The following is a 21,171-nucleotide window of genomic DNA, read 5'->3' as shown; positions in this document are numbered from 1 at the left end:
CTGCATCTGGACGAGTAATTAGCTGGAAAAGTTTACGATCCAGCCCGCCAGCACCAGATGAGACGTTGTGTTGTGGTCTTATTTTGTCCAGAGAGAGAGAGAGAGGAAGACAGAGGCCTGTTTTAAAGAGTCACATCCTCTTTTCCACGGTCTTTGGCTTACACAGCTCGCCTTCTGCAGTGGCTCTCCATAAAAACAAAAGGTAAGCCAGAACATGCTGTTAGTGCTGACACCGGACCTCAGCGTGGTCACACATGGGTCACAGATGGGTCAGGGGCCTGGGTAAGCTGGTTTCTGAAAAAGTGTGTGTGTGTGTTTGTATGTGTGTGTGTATTAGGGCTGTCATTTTTCAAATCAGGGGCACAAATAGTTAACCTTAAAAACCCATTTGAGTAAAAAAAAAAAAAAAAAAAAAAGGTATTAGAGATTTTAAAGTAGTTACTGTGTGGTCCAGCAGAGGGCGTGTCGGGGGACAATGGACAATGCCGCATTTCCTACGTACATTGGTGTCGCTTAGCGCCCGTGGTGATCATTTTGTACATTTTGTGACGCAATGGACGCAAGTATATTAAACAAAAAGTAACGTGCATTTCGTTCTTTTTTCACCTTCAACCACAGCATTGTTGCAGTCGCCAAAGTTGAAAGATTTCAGCTCACGCAATTGGCGTGAATTGACGCGTGTGTAAACTTAGTGTGTTTGGTTTGTTTTTTTCGACAAAAGTAAGTGCAAGAGTGTCGCGTCCCGTGTTAACGCAGCATTGGCGCCACCCTGAACGTCCTCCTGGTCCATCGGAAAAAAAGTAAGACACAAGCTGAACCGTCTGTCCTGAGCGATCACAATCATGACACGAGTGCAACGGGAAAAAAGCAACATGCGGAGAACATAATGGACAAATGTGCGACTAATCTGTGGGCTTACGTATTAGCTCTGCCCAAGTCAATGAGAGTTCAACCTCACGTGACTAAAATCCCAACATTTTCATCAGAACAACATAATGTGACATAACATTTGTTTTCCGACTAGATTTAGTGGGAAAAGTGACAGCCCTAAAGAGGTTTTTTCTCTGTGTGCAATTCAGCGTGTCCAGTTCATTCCTGCCTTTAGATGAACACAAGAAAAACAAACCCAAAAAAAGAAACAAAAACAATAACTTAAGTCAAACGAGTCTGCAACATAAAAGCGCAGCAAAGTCTCTGGATCTCTCAAAAACTACGAGATGATGATCTCTTCTAGCAGCAAGCCGTGGCCGCCTCGACATTAACAAGGCGGTGTCGACAAATGTAAAATGTTTGTTGTTGTTTTTCTGTTTTTTTTGAGATGGGGAAAAGGTGGAGGAAGCACCTGCGTCTTTTGTTCCTCCCTCTCCTGCTCCCCCCTTTTCCTCCGTGTCACTCAGTTCCAGGTGATGTAAAAAGTTCCTGAAGGTTGTGGAGACGGAGGCCTCAGTCCGCTTGGACGACGTTTGTCCTCTCACCGGAACGTCCCGTTGTCCCTGTGTCCCAGCATGCACTTCTTCCCTGCCAGAGCAGAGCTGGCTGGCTGGCTGGCGGGAAGTCTGTTCAGGAGGGGGCGGAGGCAGAGGGGCTGATGGGAGAGCAGAGCGTCGGGCTGGGAATGGCGGCGGAGGACGAGGACGGGGGAGGGCGTGGTCAGATGCAGGTGGACGGTTGTGCGCTGGGCTGCTGTTTGCGGTTCCTCAGGCCTCCGGACTTCTCCTTGTAGCCGACGCACATCTGCTGAGAGACGTCCACCAGCGCGCTGGCCACCGCCAGACCTGCACGCACACACAGATATGCTGCATTTACTCACAAACAGTTAGAATTACGTGAAAAAAATATGGTTATTTTTGTGATTTCACAGCTTTGAAAAAGCAGATCAAAACCTTTTTCCTGTTGCTGTGAAAGGAAAAAAGGTTTTAATTGATCGGTTTCACTCGAGCATGTCCAGTTACCTGCAGTTTATCTAGACTGTGGGAAAGATAATGAGCTGAATGACGGGGAGTCGATTGCACCTTTATTCTGCAGGTTTAAAAAGCTGCTCGTGGTCACCACTAATTTGGTGATTTCAATTTAAATTAAATTAGATTATTTAAGAAAAGCATTTGAAAAACAGTGTATTCTACACATATTATATATGTATATATATATATAAACATATATACATATATTATACGTATATATGTATATATAGAAACATATATACGTATATATGTATATATAGAAACATATATACATATATATGTATATATATATAGAAACATATATATATATATATGTATATATGTTTGTATATATATACATATATATGTATATATGTTTCTATATATATATACATATATATGTATATATGTTTCTATATATACATATATACGTATATATGTTTCTATATGTCCTGTATATATATGTATATATACAGGACATATATTATATATTCCACTAATCTTACGCAGCCTTTGTGCCTTTTTTATTCTCCATAATTCAAATGTGATAAAAGTGTGCGGTGTAAAACTGGGACACACACACACACACACACACACACACACACGCACGCACACACACGCACACACCCACGCACGCACGCACACACCCACGCACGCACGCACACACACACACCCACACGCACACACACACCCACACACACACACACACACACACACACACACACACACACACACACACACACACACACACACACACACACACACACACACACACACACACACACACACAGGTGGTGAGACTCGCAGCGCAGGCGATCATTAACTCAAACCACACTTCATTAACATTTATTAATACTCTCTGAGCTGTGAAATTCCAATAAACTCCATTTATCTCCAAATGATGGAAGCATTTACGCTGATCAAGAGCTCATCGCCAACGGCACAAATCTAAAACTCCAGTGGGAGAACGTGTGGAATCAGAGAGTCTTGACAGGCTGCAGCTCTTCACTCGTTTCCTGATCTCAGAGTGTGGGTTTTTCCAAAAGAAAAACATGCAAATGAGGCTCGGTCGATGGAGTTTGCCGACCTCTGCTCGACTGTTTGGGTTTTTTGCAAAAGCAGCCATTTAAAAAAAATTGTCCTTCCTCTCCTCTGTCCCACATTTTTCATTTCACCCCAACCTGTCTAGGCAGATGGCTGCACATCATTGAGTCTGATTCAGGAAGAGAGAATCAGGGCTGGAAAAAGTCAGATTTTAATCAGACTAAGACAATCATTTGGTTTTCTTAACGTCGTGTAAACGTTAGTCTGACTAAAATCGAGCTAGTCTTAGTCGCAAACGTGAAGGTAGGAACCCCTGACGATAGATGAGCAGCCGGAGGAAATGAAAACAGAAGCGGGCCAAAAAAAGTTAAAAGCATTATAAGAGGAGAGCCTCGCGGGCATGAGACAATGGCAAGAACATGGTCTCCACAAAAGCTGAGCCCGAGGGAGAGCTCGGCGGAGAGCCGGGGCCGTTTTGTTAAGACAAAAAGGACGATGTCGTAATTAATAAGGGCCTGGGGCGACTTCATGGTCTCAGGACTGCAACTGTGGGAGGAGGCAAAGAGGCTTTGCAACAATAAAGGGAGACAAAAAGTACAGAGAGAAAAAAAGATTTAAAATGGTTTCTGAGTCCTGCACAGAGACAGTGGGTGGGCTGGAAAAAAGCCAGGCAGGCAGGCGTTTATTCTTGCTTTCTGAGCAGACTGTCCAGGAATGAAAGGAGAACAGATACTGCAAGTGATAGGAGAGGAAGTGGAGCAAGCGGATGAAAAGAAGGGAGATGGACTCAATTGTCAGAGCAGTTTAGGAGAGAAATAAGGGTTCAGTGTTACACCCGAGTGTTTACACCGAGAGATGAGCTGCGGCGGGGTTGATAAATACCAGGCAACATGTAAACAGACGCATGATGAAAGGAGGAACACAGAAGAAAGGCTGCAGCAGAGGAGGAGAAACGACAGCGACAAAGAAAACACAGAGAGAAAGTGAAGCTGTGAACAACAGCAACAGGACCAATCCTTCACTGGTCTTCAACTACATCTCTGCACTGTTCGAGTCCTGTTTGGAGGCTCATTAACTGAGATTTGAAAGAATGGGATTGATTATGTAATATGAGCGAATAAAGTTGTTTTCAACCTTAATAGAAGAAAGCATGTGTAAGAATGGAAACAGTCCACCCTGGTCAAGATTCACTGTACTTTTCTTTATTTTGTTGAATTTTCTGTGACGTCAACATGTAAAACACAGTATATGAATGACATTATGGCGGACAAGGTGACAATAAAGGACTGTAAAATCAGAGATTAAGTGGGTTTTCGAAACCTAAGCTGAAGCTCAACTCAGGATTGAGTCACGAGCCCAAAAAATTTGATTCCAGGGTGTTTGTGATGCCACAGCAACCAATCGTGGGTACAACCTGCCAATTTCAGTGTGAAAAGAGGCCTAAAGACTGCAAGACCACTGATGACGATGAGTGTAAACGACACAGCGATCATTCAACTGCAGTTTAGGTTAGAGGTCAGGGCAAAACACACAACCATACAAACAACCATTCATACCTACAGGGCAGTTTAGAGAGTCAAATCAACCTTTTTTTGCTGCAAGGCAACAACGCTAACTGGTCCTCTGCTGTGTGGACACACAGGTGAGTCAGTGAGAAACAACAACTTACCAGACTGTCCTGGAGGAGGGATGCCTCCGGTGCCTCTGGGTAACCGCACAAAAATGGAGAGCACGGCCGCTTTGTTGCCAAAGCACGGCTCCAGGGCGATCGGTTTCGGGACAGACTGTGGAAAAAAGGGAAAGAGAGAAAATAAAGCATGAGACATATTATAAGCTTCTCGAGGAACCGGTGTGCACATTCACACACACACACACACACACACACACACACACACACACACACACACACACACACACACACACACACACACACACACATCATCATCTCTAACATGGAGATAACACAGACTCTGCTGTTCCAGTGTGTGTCAGCAAAATGAACAGAAACCAAAACCAGTTTCCACTCCCTGCTGAGATACACACACACTGATCTGTGGGCACAAATTGGACCCCCCCCTCCTCCCTTCCAACCCAAAATAACCCACTGTGCACAATTTCATGACAATGCTGCTTGTGTGCAGTGTGGGCCGCGAGTGGCGGTGCTGTGAAGCGGGCGCTTTGTGTCAGCGGTGCTGGCGGTGCACTCCTGTCGCTACAGGCTGCCAAACACACGCGCCCGACTCTCTAATACCAAGGATGTGGTGTTTATCAGCAACTCATCCATACATGAGGATGAGCTGCTGTACCTGCACTCATATAAACACTGGCTCTATAGCTGCTCACCTCCTACAATATTCATAGGTTTACCTCGACAGAGGATATGGATATGGAGAGTGACACCACCTTGCCCGCATACAGATAACCTCCCACTTGTCTCCTCCATGTGAGGACTTGGAAATCTGGACAATATTATCCTTGTTGGGACATTTGTTAACCACAACCCCCAACAAATGTGTCTAACTTTAAAGCTGCAGGCAGGAAATGCTAGCATTTAGGCTCTCTTTCCTAAGCTCCTCCCAAACCGAAATTGTTGAAAAATGTTTTCAAATCTCAAAATAAAGAGGGTTTTCAAATGTCAACAAGTGATTTCTTAAATGTAGCAAGAAACCAGAAACGATTAACTTCTAAGAGAAATCCTCTCATCCTTCCTCTCCTCTGTCCCCCATTATTTCAATTTCACCACAACCGGTCTAGGCAGATGGCTGCACATCTCCGAGTCTGATTCAGGAAGACAGAATCAGGGCTGGAAAAAGCATTTTAAAAGTCAAATTTTAGTCAGACTAAGACAATCATTTGGTTTTCATAACGTCCTGTACACACGTTAGTCCGACTGAAATCGAGCTAGTCTTTGCCGGACTAACATACCTGGATATAGTCCGATTACTCCTGCATGTACACGCTTAGTTGGACTGGAGTCGGATTTCTCTGCATGCACCAAAATGTATTCAAATACACACAAGCTTATAGAGAGATACAGACCCACCTATGGAGGCGGAGTCACATCTACACATCCAATAAAACGACGTGCATACTCGTTGCCTGGCTTACTTGGACTATGACCTTAGCTCGATTAAACTGTGCATGTCAACATCCTGAGAGTCTCGAGGAGGTCACATGATTCACATTATGCTGAAAGGTTATTATGGAGGATTATTGATCAACATGTTACCTACCGCAGCTTTAAATCACACATCACCTTTCACATTTTTCCAGGAACGCCGGGAAATGACATTTTACCTCATTAGGAGCCGACTTTGGTCCCATGAGGTCAGCCGGTCCTGACAAGGTTGTTTATAGCAGACAACAGACATGCACACACACACACAGTGTGTGTGTCTGTGTGTGTGTGTGTATGTGTGTGCATGTGGAGCAGGGCAGTAATGATATTCAGGCACTGACCCATTTTACACATTTATTCGGTGCTCAGTCTCTCTGAGGCTTACCTTTCATACAGGCAGGATATACAGTCTGTCACACAGGCAGCTGGGGAAGTGGCACAAAGACCTGGATGCCTCTAGGTGTATGGGTGTGTGTGTTTGTGTGAGTTTGTACTGTACACCTGTGTGTGTGTGTGCGTGTGTCTGCAGGGATTCTGTATTTACTCAGGGCCCTAAACATGTGTGTCTGTCTGTTTACAGTGCATCTCTTTTCACAGACGAATTCTGTGCGACTGTTTCAAATTGCATGTGAAAGAAAATAAGTTAGATATTATGTTCACTGTGCACCTCAGGAGGCAAATATGCAGGTCCATGTTTTCTTCTTCAAGTCAGCATATGTATGAATACATTTCCTCTGTAGGGTGAATTTCACCAAAGGAACTAAATTCTACTCATTCATAGAGAGACACTAATGCTCACATCTGCTAAAAGTCTGCCGCACACAGGAGGATTTCCAAATCTGACTTGATTTTAAAAAACGGACACAACGAACTTTAGAGCTGTCTTTAAATCGCTGTTCAGTCGTAAAATATCAAACATGTTTATTACTTACAATTTGAAATCAGGAAGTCTCCGATGACTAGAGCTGCAACTGACTATTATATTCATATACGATTAATCAAGTAATCAAAAAACGCTGATCAGTGTTTGTCAAACACTGGAATTTAAATCATTTGGAGTAAAGAAACCAGAAAATATTCACATTTAAGAAGCTGAAACAATCAGAAATCCTGTTTTAAATTGTGAAAAAAAGCTTCAAATGGACAAGTGTTCGTTTACACCATAATTGTTTGTGCAGAACAACAACGGACACACTATGGTATTAAAGCACATTCTAACCATTTTGGTCACAGTTTTACAACAATTTCCCTCACATCAAACTCATATTTAGGGAGGCAAATAATATATTGTTGCTTCTCAGGGAAAGATCTAACCAAACGTCAACACGTCTCGCGACATGGTCCTTTTTGTTTTGTTGAATTACATTTGTCACATTTGTTCATAGTGAAGTGGGAAGAAAAATAAAAAATAATATGAATAAATACTGTGGAATTTAAGTGTTTGAATTCCTTGTGAGACGCTGCCAAAAAAAAAAGGCTCCACGAGCACAAGCAAGGAGCTCCAATAAAAAGTCACGAGAGAGGAGGGAGCGAACCGGATAAAAGTATCCTAATTAAACACTGAAATACAGAAAATTACCATTTTGTTTTCCACTGGGCTGCAGCGAAAGCCAATATTGTTCCTCGGGGCCATAAAATATTAATATCACTTACAGCTTTGTGTGAAAAATGAGTGATGAGTCAATAACTGCCAACAACCAAGCTCTCAGCACAAGCATCATTTCTTTCCATTTCCAGAATCATGGCTGAAGAAGCTCATTATACGCCACTGACAATGTAGGGGGCTGCTGAGAAATGAGAATAAGAAAACTGACAACTGCTCCGATAGAACATTAGGTGGTGCAATAACACACTTGGCTAATTTTGCTCCTCCAATCCCCCGGTGCAGGAAAAGATGGAACAATTATTTTGGCCTTGTCAGAAAAAAGCAGAGTAAATGGGATTCAATAGATCCAGACCACGCGTCTGTTTTCTGCCTCTGGCAAAAATGTGCGTTTACAATTAAAACAAAAAAAATAAATAAATATGGAGGTTGCGTCCATGACAACATGAACAAATCTGTTCTCTGTGTGTGGAAAAATAAATAAATGCATAACAGAAGCAGATTGGCAGCTTTTAATTTTGCAGCTCAAGGCGGTTTTAGAAGTTATCTGAAGTCTGATCACTTCCAGCGCAGCTGCCGCGATTCGTTTAGCGTCGTTTCGCTTGTTTTACGTTCGCTCGTTTTTCAAATCCTAACAGCGGCGTCTCAAATTCAAACTGAGGAGGAAAACTGGGTCGGGTTGTAGACTGACGCTGGGATCAGTTTCAGCAGAGGTGGAAAGACGTGAAGTACATTACTGTAACCAAGTTGGTTTTTTTGTGTACTTGTATTTAAAATTTGTAATTTTACTTTTACTGAAGTATGTTTTTTTGTAACTTAAGTAATGAATTTAAAAATAATAATGAATAAATACAAATTACCTTCTGGAAACTTTGGCAGTGAATGAGTACAAGTGAGGACAGGCGAATGATGAAGGACAGGTAAATGAAGAGGACAGGTGACTGATGAGGACAAGGTGAATGATGAGGACAGATAAGGACAGGTGAATGATGAGGAAAGATAAGGACAGGTAAATGATGAGGATAGATATGGACAGGTGAATGTTGAGGACAGGTGAATGATGAGGATAGACATGGACAGGTGAATGTTGAGGACAGGTGAATGATGAGGATAGACATGGACAGGTGAATGTTGAGGACAGGTCAATGATGATGACAGTTGAATGTTGAGGACAGATAAGGACAGGTGAATGATGAGGACAGGTGAATGATGAGGACAGGTCAATGTTGAGGACAAATAAGGACAGGTGAATGTTGATGAAGGATAAGGACAGGTGAATGTTGAGGACAGATAAGGACAGGTCAATGATGCGGGAAGATAAGGACAGGTGAATGTTGAGATAGATATGGACAGGTGAATGTTGAGGACAGGTGAATGATGAGGACAGATGGGGACAGGTGAATGATGAGGAAAGATAAGGACAGGTAAATGATGGGGATAGATATGGACAGGTGAATGTTGAGGACAGGTCAATGATGAGGACAGGTCAATGTTGAGGACAAATAAGGACAGGTGAATGTTTATGAAAGATAAGGACAGGTGAATGTTGAGGACAGATAAGGACAGGTCAATGATGCAGGAAGATAAAGACAGGTGAATGTTGAGGACAGGTGAATGTTGATGACAGATAAGGACAGGTCATTGTTGAATTGCTGTCAAAACAAAAATCACAATTCGATATTCATTCTAAATCGTTCAGCCCTGGCCGTACTTTGCTGAGGATGAGAACTTTTTGGATTTCTCTCGTACTCCAACAATTTTCACTTGCTTTTCTTCTGTCAAAAACAAAAAATGTACACCCCCCCCAATCCCCAAAAAACAACATCATTTATCTCAGTCAACACACATGTCCACTTTATTTTGGACTGAGCAGTAATTAAAAAGGGGGAAAACAAAAAAACAAAACACCTTAAAAAAAATTCAATTATCCTTCCCTTTAAACTCTGTGAGCATGTGATTTGTGAATGTGTGTATATGTATGTGTGTGTGTGTGTGTGTGTGTGTGTTTGTGTATGTGTGTGTGTGTGTGTGTTTATGTGTGTGTGTGTGATGTTCCCCCAAAGGCAGGGTCTCTCTCTCTCTCTCTTCATGGTCGTCTTCTTCAGATGCTGCATGTTAATAACATTCCTCAGCAGATGCGTCAACGACTTCCTCTCCCTCTCCACATCTCCCCCCCACCAAACCAAACCAAACCTCCTCCAGAGAGTTATCTAAACTGTCCAGGCAGAGCGGCGAAAGGTTTTGTTAAATTACCTCAAGTAATTAGCTCAGCACGTAGGAAACGCTGCACACACACACACACACACACACACACACACACACACACGCCGCAGCATCAGCCTTTCATCCGCTGCATTCATCTCGACTTCAGCAGCCGCAGATGACTTCCTTCCCTGCCGCCATCGACGGGAGCGACTCAAACTTCCCGTTGCTGTGACTCACTGTTTTCTGTTTGTGCCTTTAGTAAGAAATCCACATTTAAACTTATCACAAAAATAAAAGATAAAGAAACAAAAACAAAAGTAAGTAAATGTTGGTTTTTCTGATTAATTCCACCTCCAGTCGCTGAACTTTTTATTAATCTGCTTCCCCGGAGTGCTGACTGTAGGCTGAACATTACAATTTTATCTTATGTTAAGTAAAATAACTTTTTTATAACCTTAAACCTTTAGTATCCAGGCTGGATCTTTAGTCATCAGAGAGAATGCAAGGCATTTCTTGTACGCTTCTTTTTATTCTGCATGAATATTGATGTTAAAAGAAGTTACTTTGCAATAACATCAATGTCAGGTGACTCCTACACCTCAATATGTCTTATTTTAACCACAAAAGGGCCAGAACAAGTGCTTTTGCTCATTTTCCAGAATAACTTTCAATATCTGGCAGTTTTTTACATTTTTATGTTAAAATAGTGTATTAACAATTTAAAATGAAGGAAAAACTAAAAGTTAAATGAACACAGGATTTTGCGTGTTAAATTTGAACAGTAAAAATCATATTTAAAGTAACATTTGTTTGAGTTTTTGTCTCAATGTGCACACAATGCCCAGAATGCAAACAGGACGCATCTTGTTGTGTATGATTGTTGTGCTTCTTATAGTTTGACTGAATGATTTCCTTCTTTATTGCTTCATATATTTTACATTAAATAATCATTGAAATCAATGTCAAACTTGAGTGATTGATTTTTATTATTCTCCTTTTATTTTATATGAATATGTTTAGTCCGAATTCTTCACATATTTGATATAAATGTTTAATTATCGCTAAAATTCAAAAGGATTGTCAGTGTTCCCATCAAACCTGCTTTGATTTACGAGTCTGTCGTTGGTTCCATCCCTAAATATGTGCCACTTTTGCCTTTTTCATGTGTAAATTCTTTCTCCCTCCTACTTTCTAGTCCTGTTTTCATCATTAAATGATGAAAATCTTGAAGTTTTCAGGCTGCTTTTATGGAACACTGATTTCCAGGTTAATTGTGACACAAACACCCCCAAGAAAAGACATTCCTCTGTTATTCTGTCATTTGATTGGAATTTTTCTTGCCTGTAACACCGGTAAACACGGAGTTCTACCTGACCACATGCAGAAAAATGGTGCCAGACGTGTAATATTCATCGCAACACGCAGCAGAGGAAAGGAGGAAAGTTCCTCCGCTGTGTTCCCCTTAATTTTCCATACATCACATGACCCACTTTCCTCTCGTCCAACAAAATCTATAAATAAAAACAGAGCTTAAGGCGTCACAAAGGTAATCATCAGCCCGTGATGCTGGAGCCACACCATCCATCGGGAGAAGCTGAGTGAATATATATATATCTCGCAAGTTTGGACATCCCACTGCGGCTATAAACAACTTTAATGATTTACAGCTCGCTGTGCAGCGTCCGGCCCCCCGCAAACTCTCATCGCGGGGTCTTAATACAACCCCACTGTAGTGTCCTGATAAAACAGCAGGGAAACAAGGGGGGAGATCCCGCGCGGAGTCGCTCAATCTGAGAGCGGAGGAGATAGTGGACGGCGTGAACTGCTGAAGGCTACAGAAAAGCGGGCACAGGAACATCTAAATTGGATCTCTCTGCTCCTGCCCTGGTGCAGAGGGAGGAGATCAGGCCCGGGATGAATGGAGTGAGAGAAGAATAGAAGTGGGAGAAGAAAAGGTAAAGCAGAGATGGAGGAGGAGGAGGTAGACGTAGACGTATATAGACGGCACGTATATGTGCAAAAGCACAGCAGATAAGAGCAACGGAAATCTCCGGACGGTTGATAGAATCAGCGAAAGGCTAATGAATGAGAGGAGAAGACCGGAGTGAAGCGTGGACGTCAGACGTGAGACGAGAGAGGAAGAGGAAAGATAAACAAATACAGTAGATTTAGGAACGAAAACGACAAAACACCACAAGGAGACAGAATAGTTGAAACAAAAGAGGGGAAAAGGAATCCAGACATGGTGGAAAGACAGAAATATAGAAAAGTAAATGAGAGAAAAGAGGGAAGAAACTGAGGAAGGACGGAGGAGAAGAAGGGAAGGAAAAAGGAAATGAAAGGAAAGAAGAAGGGAGTGAAGTGATGAGGGGAGGATGAGAAGACAAATTCCGACAAAAATCGGATAGAAAAAAGAGGAGGAAACCAAAAAAGTCCAAAAAGGGGAAGATGAATTGCAAAGAACTGAAAAGAAAAAGAGGAAAGAAAATGGAAAAGACTGTGAAGAGAGAACAGAGGAAAAGTAAATAAGAGGAAAGAGAAGATGAATGAGCAAAAAATGGAGAAGAAAAAAGGAAAAAAGTTAGGACAAAGGGAGAGGAATGAGGGCACTGGAGGGGAAAGGAAACAGGAAAATTAGACGATAAACGAGTAAAAGATGAAAAGAAAAAGCAGACGACAAGAGAAGTCAAATCAAAGAAAACAAAATGATGAAAAAAAAGGAAAACAGAAGATGGAAGAATAACAGAAAACGGTGAAAAGACTGCATCATTTAAAAGAAAAACAGTAAAACAAGAGGAAGAGAGAAGAGTGGAGCGAGTGGATGAGAAAAGGAATGAGCAGAAACAGGTGAGAGAAGAAGAGAAAAGACAAAAAAAATAGGACAAAAAAACAAGGACAAAAAGAGAGGAATAAGGACACTGGAGGGAGACGGATATATAAAAAAAAATAAAAGCCACAAATGAAAAAGAGAGCAAACTTGGGTAAAAAAAAAAAACTCAAGTAAAGATCAGAGATAAGTTGGAAAGAAAAGAGGACAAAAATAAATGAAGTGGAAAGAAAACAAAGATAAAGGAGGGGACAAAGTGAACAGGAAGGTAGAGTTAACGAGAAAGAGAAAGAACAAACAGAGCAGAGAGAGAGCAGAGGAAGAAAAGGAAGAGCGAGCGGAGGACAGAGGAGTGATTTGATTAGCGGCTCATGTTCCCCAGGGGCCCGGGGCCCTTGTAGGGAGCAGTAACCTTGGGCTCGGGGAGATCGAGCCCCTGGAGATGCATGGTCCCTGTCAGAGAGTCGGGGCCCCGAGCCGCCGTCCTGAAACGGCCGCCATAACTCTGCATTCAGGGGTCATTCATCACCACGAGCACAGTCACAGGTTTACCTGCTGCAGCTCTGACCTCTGCTGAATACTCAACTCTCACACACACACACACACTGAGCTCGTGGTGCGTTCAAGCTGTAACCAGAAGTCGGGAAATTTCCAAGTTTCAAACAAGGCAATGACACGAAATAGGATTCTAAGATGGCCGCAACTCAACGTCAGTAAAAAAAAACATACTCTTACCACTATTACTGTTAATTTTTGTGGTGTACCAGCGCTACAGCGCCACTTACAGGTCTGGCACGTGTACTACAGCGTTTAAGAGTCGTTTTTTGCGTGGTTTTTGTGCGGATGAATACATTTCCTGCCCTCAATTAACTTTTTTAATTAAGCCTCATGTGGAGGATAAAGTGGTAGAAGAATAAATAAAACAAATAAAATATACAAACGTGTGACCGAATAGACCTAAGAACAAAACAATAAAACAATAAAATACTGTAGAAAATATAAAAACAACAAAAATAAACAGGTTTCAGGTTTTCTACCGTTTTATCCTTCACTGGACAATAAAACTATAAAAAAGATTAAAACCAACGTCTCATACTGGGTCGAAAAAGCTCTGGATGCTTCTGTAACCCTGACTTATGTGTTGCCCCATGTGTGATTTCAAAATCTACAGTAAGCGTGTAATTATGTCCATTTACACTGATGGAAATTATAAGGGAAAATCAGTGGTAACCATGGTAACGGAGACCAGCACGGGTCCACTTGCTTATGGAGGTTAAAGGAAGTTGTGTTTACAAGTCACACAACTGCAAAAAAGTCAATTTTGAGACTACAGTCGTGTAAAAACGTGGCCCCAGCTCTCGCTGTAACATGATTTATCTCTGAATATAGAAACACGGCAGCCTTGAATATCGCAGGAATAATTCCTATTTTCCTCTCCTTTGTTCCAAGATGCCGTACATCCACGTAACCTTCAGCGCTTCAAAAACACAGATGGTTTGTTGCACCAAAACAGGACTAATGCTCTCTGTTTTCACGCCAGCAAACATTTATATAATACTTCCTTTTAAAGAATGATAATAATGTATCACAGTGGTTGGAACAAAAATCCCCCCCTGATTATTTCTGAGCATCTTCTTCATTTACATAGCCTAACTACAGTCTGCATTGATTTAACTCTGGGGTTAACTGAATCCGTTCCCATTAGAATTCACCGCCTGCCTGTAATAACAGGCTGTAACTGGTATAATGTGCCATTACTCATCATGATCCGGCCTTCGCTGCTGTCCCAGGCAAACACACACACACACACACACACACACACACCACGTTGACCCTCATTAGACCTGCGCTAAACTTAAAAAAAAAAAAAACTGCATACACTTTGGCCCAGCGACCCCGAGAATCTGAGCAGAAATGTGTTCTTGAACCCTGGTCGGTAAGGATGCCTGGACCAGACCTCAACCTCCAGGACTGTTTCATAGAATCAATGGGGCAGCAGAGATGATTACCAATAATGCTTGAGTGTTAAGTTTTTTTAATGTGGGATTATGAACCAACGAGAGAGAAATCACATGTCTGTATTTGACTAGTCTAGTCTAGTCTTCCACGTGGATTTCTATAGTTAAGCATAGTATAGCATTCTGATTTTAAACTATTGTCTTCCACTGTGTCACATTGTTTAATGAAAGTTTGAGACTGTTGTCGCTTTATCACGATACAGTTCCAGCACGGCTCAACTCTACTCTGGTTTGGTATCAAAACTGCTGTGATTTGGTTTTATACGCGACACAAACACACAAGCTAGTGACTTGTAAAGCAGTTGTTTTCTGGTGTAACTGAATCATTAGAATCATTGAATTAATAACAATCGTGCAGTACTTCCTGCGATGACCTGAGCACAGACTACGTCTGACACTGAGTCACTGACCTGAAATCCCGATCACCGGTTTTCAGACTCGTCTGTTAAATATTTAAATTTTAGACATTTCCTTTGCTAAATGTTGGAGATTAACGGCATGTTTTCAGTCTTTTCAACTGATCTAGAGCTTGGCATTGTTCGCTTTGATTCTCGTGTCGGACATCACGTGACTCTTCCAATGACGACACTCAATCTGTCGACGTCACATTTCGATATCGGCTCAACTCGCTTGGAACCAGGTACCAAAAAAAGCACCAGGTACCAGACGGTACGATCACTGATGGAAAATGGAAGTCGAGCCGTGCTGGAACTGTGTCGCGGAAAAGCGTCGTATGCAGACCCGGCTGCAGAAAAACATTTAAGGGGGGGCATAAAAATTTTTCAGGGGGGCAAACTTTTTCAACCTATTTTTTTATAGGTTTTATAGGTTTTTTATAGCCTATTTTATTTATTTATTTGCTTCAGGGTGAACAATATGGCTCTGTGACCACTCCTACAGTGTGGAGAAATAATTTTGCTCTTACTAAAAAGGGGCAGTTCATCACAAAATCTACAAAAAAAAGTGTGTCGTGCTGTGTACATTTATCAAATAAAGCATGTATTCAAGAAGATAGCACCATACAGCAGCTTCACTACTGGAAAAAGAAGCACGGATGTCAACCTGAACACTGAAGTAAACATTCATACTGGAAGAAGTAGCTACAGCAGCTGGGGAGCACAAGGAGCAGCACAAAGCAGTGTTACCCTTCTGCCTACACTTAACCTAAAGTTTGTGAGTAGGCTCACCTGGAACCTAGTTTTAAGGATTTTTTTGTCAAATGGAGCAAAGAAACCAGACAATATTCACATTTAAGAAGCTAACAAATCACAAAGTTTGTATTAATTGTTAAAAAAAAATATTTTGGGGCGCTGGGCACTATACGGCGCATGACACGTTTCCATGGCAACTGACCGGAAAAAGATGCGTGTGACGTCATGTTTAAGTGCTCCCGATTGTTAAAATGAGTCTCTAAAGTAACGCTAAACTTTAAAAACAGAGGCACACATACGCAGTTACACAGGTACGCTGGTTATTTGTAGCGCTGCTCTTTTCCTTTAATAAACAGACCGCTTCACTTCCACTGTAGGCGCGCTAAGCGACACAAGGAGCTAACGGAGCTAACGTGAACAGTGCATGGACTTCGGTGCCACGGCACGAAAAACTAATTTTAACAATCGGGAGGCACGTAAACGGGCATTGCCCTGTAGCTAAAATAACGGACAATGCTGCGAGCGAAACGAAGACTTGTGGCACCCCCTGATGAATGTTTACGCCAGTGTTACTCTTTACTTCAGTGCTTCGGCTTCCAGTAGAAGTGAATGGCGCTGCTAGTAACTAGCGACCATAAACGTCAAGTGCTAACAGCGTACCATCTCATCGGTGACCCGCCCCCACCACCTGTGATTGGCCAGCATGTTGCTTTCGTTCGTTGGTTGGATTGGTTGAGTTGTATGATCGATAAACCAAGATAGAAATAATAGAGAGCTGGCCACTCCGATGTAAAAAACAAAACCCAAATAAAATAAACAGCTCCCAGCCATAGACTGTATAAAAAGCCCAGGGGGGGCACGGCTGACTCTGTGGGCGGGCACGGCCCCCCAATGCCCGCCCATGCCGCCGGGACTGGTCGTATGACCTGGACGACTGAGAACCTTCACCGTCACTCGCATGACCTCAACACTCCTCACCTCTCTCGAGTCCACACACGCACGCGCGCACACTCACATGCACGCACACACACACTTTCCGTGATTGCCGTGAGACAAAAAGGTGGCACTCACCTTCACATTTCCTCCTATAAGGTCAGGTGGCTCCTCGTCCGTCTCCAAGGCGACGTTGATGGTGGCGAAGGGCCGGCTCGCCATCTGCTGCATTTCTCTCAGCAGTTGCTGGAGGCAGGAAAAGAAAAAAAAAATAAGAAGGAGAAGAAAAGATGAAAACAGACGACTGTCCTCTGACTCTTGTCCAATCAACTGTCCGAGACGATGCCAATATCAGTGTGTGAGTTGATTTTAAAGGACCCGTTCATCTATAACGTGAAGTGAAATGCATATTATTTTGCATGAATAACTTCATTTAATGATCAAATAAGACACATTGAACTGTGTTGCTGTGCATCGCTGGGCTTTGGCCCTGTCCCAATACCTCCCCTAACGCTACATTTTGCGCGTTCACGTGTAGGGTGGACCAAGGGGAAATTTTCCGATTTTCCCCTTATAATCAACCCTCAAAATGTAGTGAGCTCTGATGCAGGCTTAAAAAGAAGTGGAAGATGAAATAACCCATGATGCTTTGCAAATTCAGCGAGCCGGCTGATGTTTTTCAACAAAGATGGCGGCCACATCTACCGAGAAACATTTTGGTTGTAATATATTTTCGCAAAAACAAGCACGTTACAATGTCAAATTGAAAAGAATACTATTGCTATACTGAATCGAACTATTAAGACAGTCACTTTTTTTTCTTCCAAAAATGAAGTTTGAACTAATTTATAATGACTCATAATCCGTTCAATGAATTCAAACTTCATGGCAAAGTAATTTACATACACAATACTGTCAACAGGGATGTATGTTGGCCCTGTAACCCCCCCCCCCCAAATGCCATCAAAGAATAACGAGCGTGCCTTTTATATAAAACTCCCATGCGAATTTGTTCAAAGTGTTCGAGTTAATTCACAATTTTCTCTCAAATTATCTTTAAATGACCATTTAATGGAGAGGAGGAAGAACAAGTGGCCGGGAAAGTGCACCTGAGCGAGTGAATGTACTTAGTGTAGTTTCCACCGCTGCAAACAGGAAGCGCTCAGTCTCATTGTGCTCTGATTTATAACGTGGACCTTGGCCAAAGGGAGAGAAGTATGGAGGTGATTATGAGAGTAAAGAGGAGGAGGAGGAGAAGACGATGTTGCCCACATTCCACCTCTCTTCCATAAATATACTTTTTCCAACAAGTTTTAATCGGTTTGTTTTGTATTCCCAGTCACACACAGTATGAGAGATCCGATTTATCACATAGTTTTCAACATTATTTTGGCTCTGATTTACATAATAATAATAATAATCAATAATCATCCAAACGCGACAGGCCAGGAATATTCATCCTCAGTCAGTTTGTCATTAAAGGAAGTTTGATTTCAATAACATTCACATTTTTATATGATTTCTAACACTCTCTTACTTTTATTTAAATTAGATTTCTGTCACACTTTTATGTGTGAAAAATAAATAGAGAGATGGGGAAAAAAAAGGATACTAAAGTAAACCTGGCAATTAGCCTGCGTATGTACTGTAGCTGCATGTTTCTATGAATAGAACAACAAGGGGATGTCAACTGCTGAAACCTTGAGTGCCAGCAACAACACTGACAGCGATGAAACAAATTAAATCATCACCGAAGGAGTGAAATATGTTGGTAAACAAGATTCTGTCGCAATATTGTGTGTGTGTGATGATCAAAACAACTCTGTCTCGTTACTCTGAGCTTAAAGACCACGGCAGGAATCAAATGTCACATTTCTCACGTCATCACCTGTTCCTGTGGGCGGGGTCAGGGCCTGTGAGGGGCGGGGTCAAGGCCTGTGACATGAGATCAACGCAGCTTGTAATTAATATGCCGTACGTTTTTTTTTATTTTCTGCATGTGACGCCTGATAATAAGTGAGGTTTTAGAGAAACAGCTTCTTCTGTGTCTACAGTGAAGCCCGACAAGAGAAGAAAAATGTCTACATTTAATGTTTTTGGATCCTCTCTACGGAGCGAGTCGACTCATTAAAGTTCCCGCATGTGTCTGAGAATGTGTGTTCCTGTTTCTCTCTCTCTCCGCTCCAACAGCTGAGCTACAGCGAGCTTAAATCCCTTATTTCACTCCCGTCGCTTTACTTTTAAAAGGAAATATTTAACTTTTAAGGGAATGTGCCTGCTGAGGAATGAGCGCGAGGATCAATACGCTCTCTCATGTCGCCCGTCTGTGAAATATGAAGCGACAGCCCCGAAAGCACTTAGCTTATCATAAATTCAGGGCATGAGGGAAAACAGCATATCCTATATCATATTTGTTTAACAGCACAAAAACAGCATGAGATGTGACCTCCATAAAAGCTCCGAGTCACGGCATTTGAAGGAGATAAAAAAAAAAAGTCTGTGGTGTGTTCACATCACACCCGCAGTCTGTTTATACTCGCTAATATTTTATCAGACACACACAAAAAAAGACGTGAACAAACAAAGACGGGCTCGCAATTTCAAAAGAAAAACAAATGACGTGGGAAACAAAAAGCTGCCTTCAAATCAGAGCGCGCTCACCGCGGTCACAAGACGACACAAGATGTCAGCTTCCTGACACTGCAAGTGGAGATGTTTCGGCAGACATTTGCATACAATTCAGAAAAGACACGAAGGAAGTCATAATAATAAAAAAAAAAAACACGCTATGAAACATTGCATAAAAGTTGAGGGAAACAGAAAAGTTGGTGCAAAGGACATAGATTCAGCGAATATGAAATAAAAGATGATGTTTAGAAATCACATGACTGCTGCTGCTGTTTCCTTCACCGCGCAGCTCCAACTGAGGTGAGGGACCGTCCTCATAGAAACAGGCACAGTTTTTTGAACCCTTTTCAGGGAAAGGAAACGGTATGTTTTGAAATTGCCAAATGTAACGTAACAAAGTACAAATACTTTCTTTACCTGTGTTATTTGTATTTCTAACAACTCTACTTTTCCTCTATCTTTGTTACTTGTTATTACCAAACAAAATCAGAAGAAGCGGAGTTGGTATTATGGCCTGTATTTATAATATAGAATATAGCTGCTTTATACTATAGTTTTCACCCATCACACACTGCAACGTGGGTATATTATATAATGGGTATATTATATATATATATATATATATATAATATTATATAAAAAAGTGACATCAACTTCTACCAAAGGGATTTTATGGTAAGATACTTGTACTTTAACTAAAGTATCACTACTTTTCTTTTACAAGTTTTGCAAGGTAATAAACACGAACACGCCTAATAGAGCCAGTGATGAAAGGGAACGAGGCGATTAGCTACTGAGGACGAGATACAGCTCAGGAAACTGAAAGAAATGATGACCCAAATTTCTCATGGAAAGCAAAACTTGCAGGCTATAAATACAAAGAGTGAATCATAATAATAATAATAATAACAGACCGTTAACAGCCATTAAGTATGAATGAGTCCAAAGAAAATGGCAAATCATTACCATTTACACAAATAAAAGAGACATCTAATTTGTTGGAAACACTGAACTCTTTGCAGTCGACACGATAAAAACAGTGAGTCATGATTAGATATCGCGCAGTGTCGGGACGAATCCTGCTCACAAACTCTCTATATTATTCATCCCCGAGAAACATTGAGCAGAAGATCAAATGACACTTTAAATGTCTTTAAAAGAGTTTCCCTCTCGCCTCAACACCGCCACCATCAGGTAAAGGGAAGATAATCCGGGGGCTGGAAGAAGTCTGAATGAAGAAACCGCTCGTGCAAATCTCATTACCGTGAGTAGGAAGCTGCTGCGGAGTAAACACTCTGAAGATAACCAGGAGCTGGAGGAGCTACAGTGCAGCAAGTCGCCTACTTATTAAAATGGCAGTTGGTTTTTCTGCAGGGTGTGTGCGTGTGTGTGTGTATTTGTATTTATATCCATGTGAGGTCAAAAAAACATACAAACCCATCTTTGTGGGGACGATGTGTTTGATCCTCACATCTTTAAAGGTGCTTTTTCAGGGTTAAGATCTTTTATTCACTTAGTTGTGATGGTTAAGTTTAGGTCCTCACTAAGATATAAAAATGAGTGTGTGTCACGTAGCAGTAAATGAGCATTTGTATGTTTTCAAGATTGTAAATTAATTAAAACAAACACACACACACACTCACAGAGTAAATGTGCCTGCAGTTAGAGTTAAATTAATTGTAATTGCATGTAAAGACACTGGTT

At 41.7% G+C, this 21,171-nt stretch overlaps 1 protein-coding gene across 2 annotated transcripts in view; it reads right to left on the bottom strand.

Annotated features, from left to right (window-relative positions):
* Positions 1 to 1,650: 1,650 nt before the first annotated feature.
* The window catches only part of atrn (attractin), a gene marked incomplete at both ends in the record, with an annotated part of 118,626 nt that continues 99,105 nt past the window's right edge, over positions 1,651 to 21,171 (bottom strand). For both annotated transcript variants that reach the window (XM_083910059.1, XM_083910060.1), the window contains 3 exons: positions 1,651 to 1,775; positions 4,654 to 4,768; positions 16,978 to 17,085. In XM_083910059.1, coding sequence (XP_083766185.1) covers positions 1,651 to 1,775; positions 4,654 to 4,768; positions 16,978 to 17,085 — 348 coding nt within the window. The remainder of the gene's footprint in view (positions 1,776 to 4,653; positions 4,769 to 16,977; positions 17,086 to 21,171) is intronic.

The sequence above is a fragment of the Microchirus variegatus genome (assembly GCF_963457635.1).
Source record: "Microchirus variegatus genome assembly, chromosome: 2".
In the NCBI taxonomy this organism is placed as follows: domain Eukaryota; kingdom Metazoa; phylum Chordata; class Actinopteri; order Pleuronectiformes; family Soleidae; genus Microchirus; species Microchirus variegatus.
The sequence above is the reverse complement of the archived record's forward strand: the minus strand, read 5'-3'. Positions and strand labels throughout refer to the sequence as shown.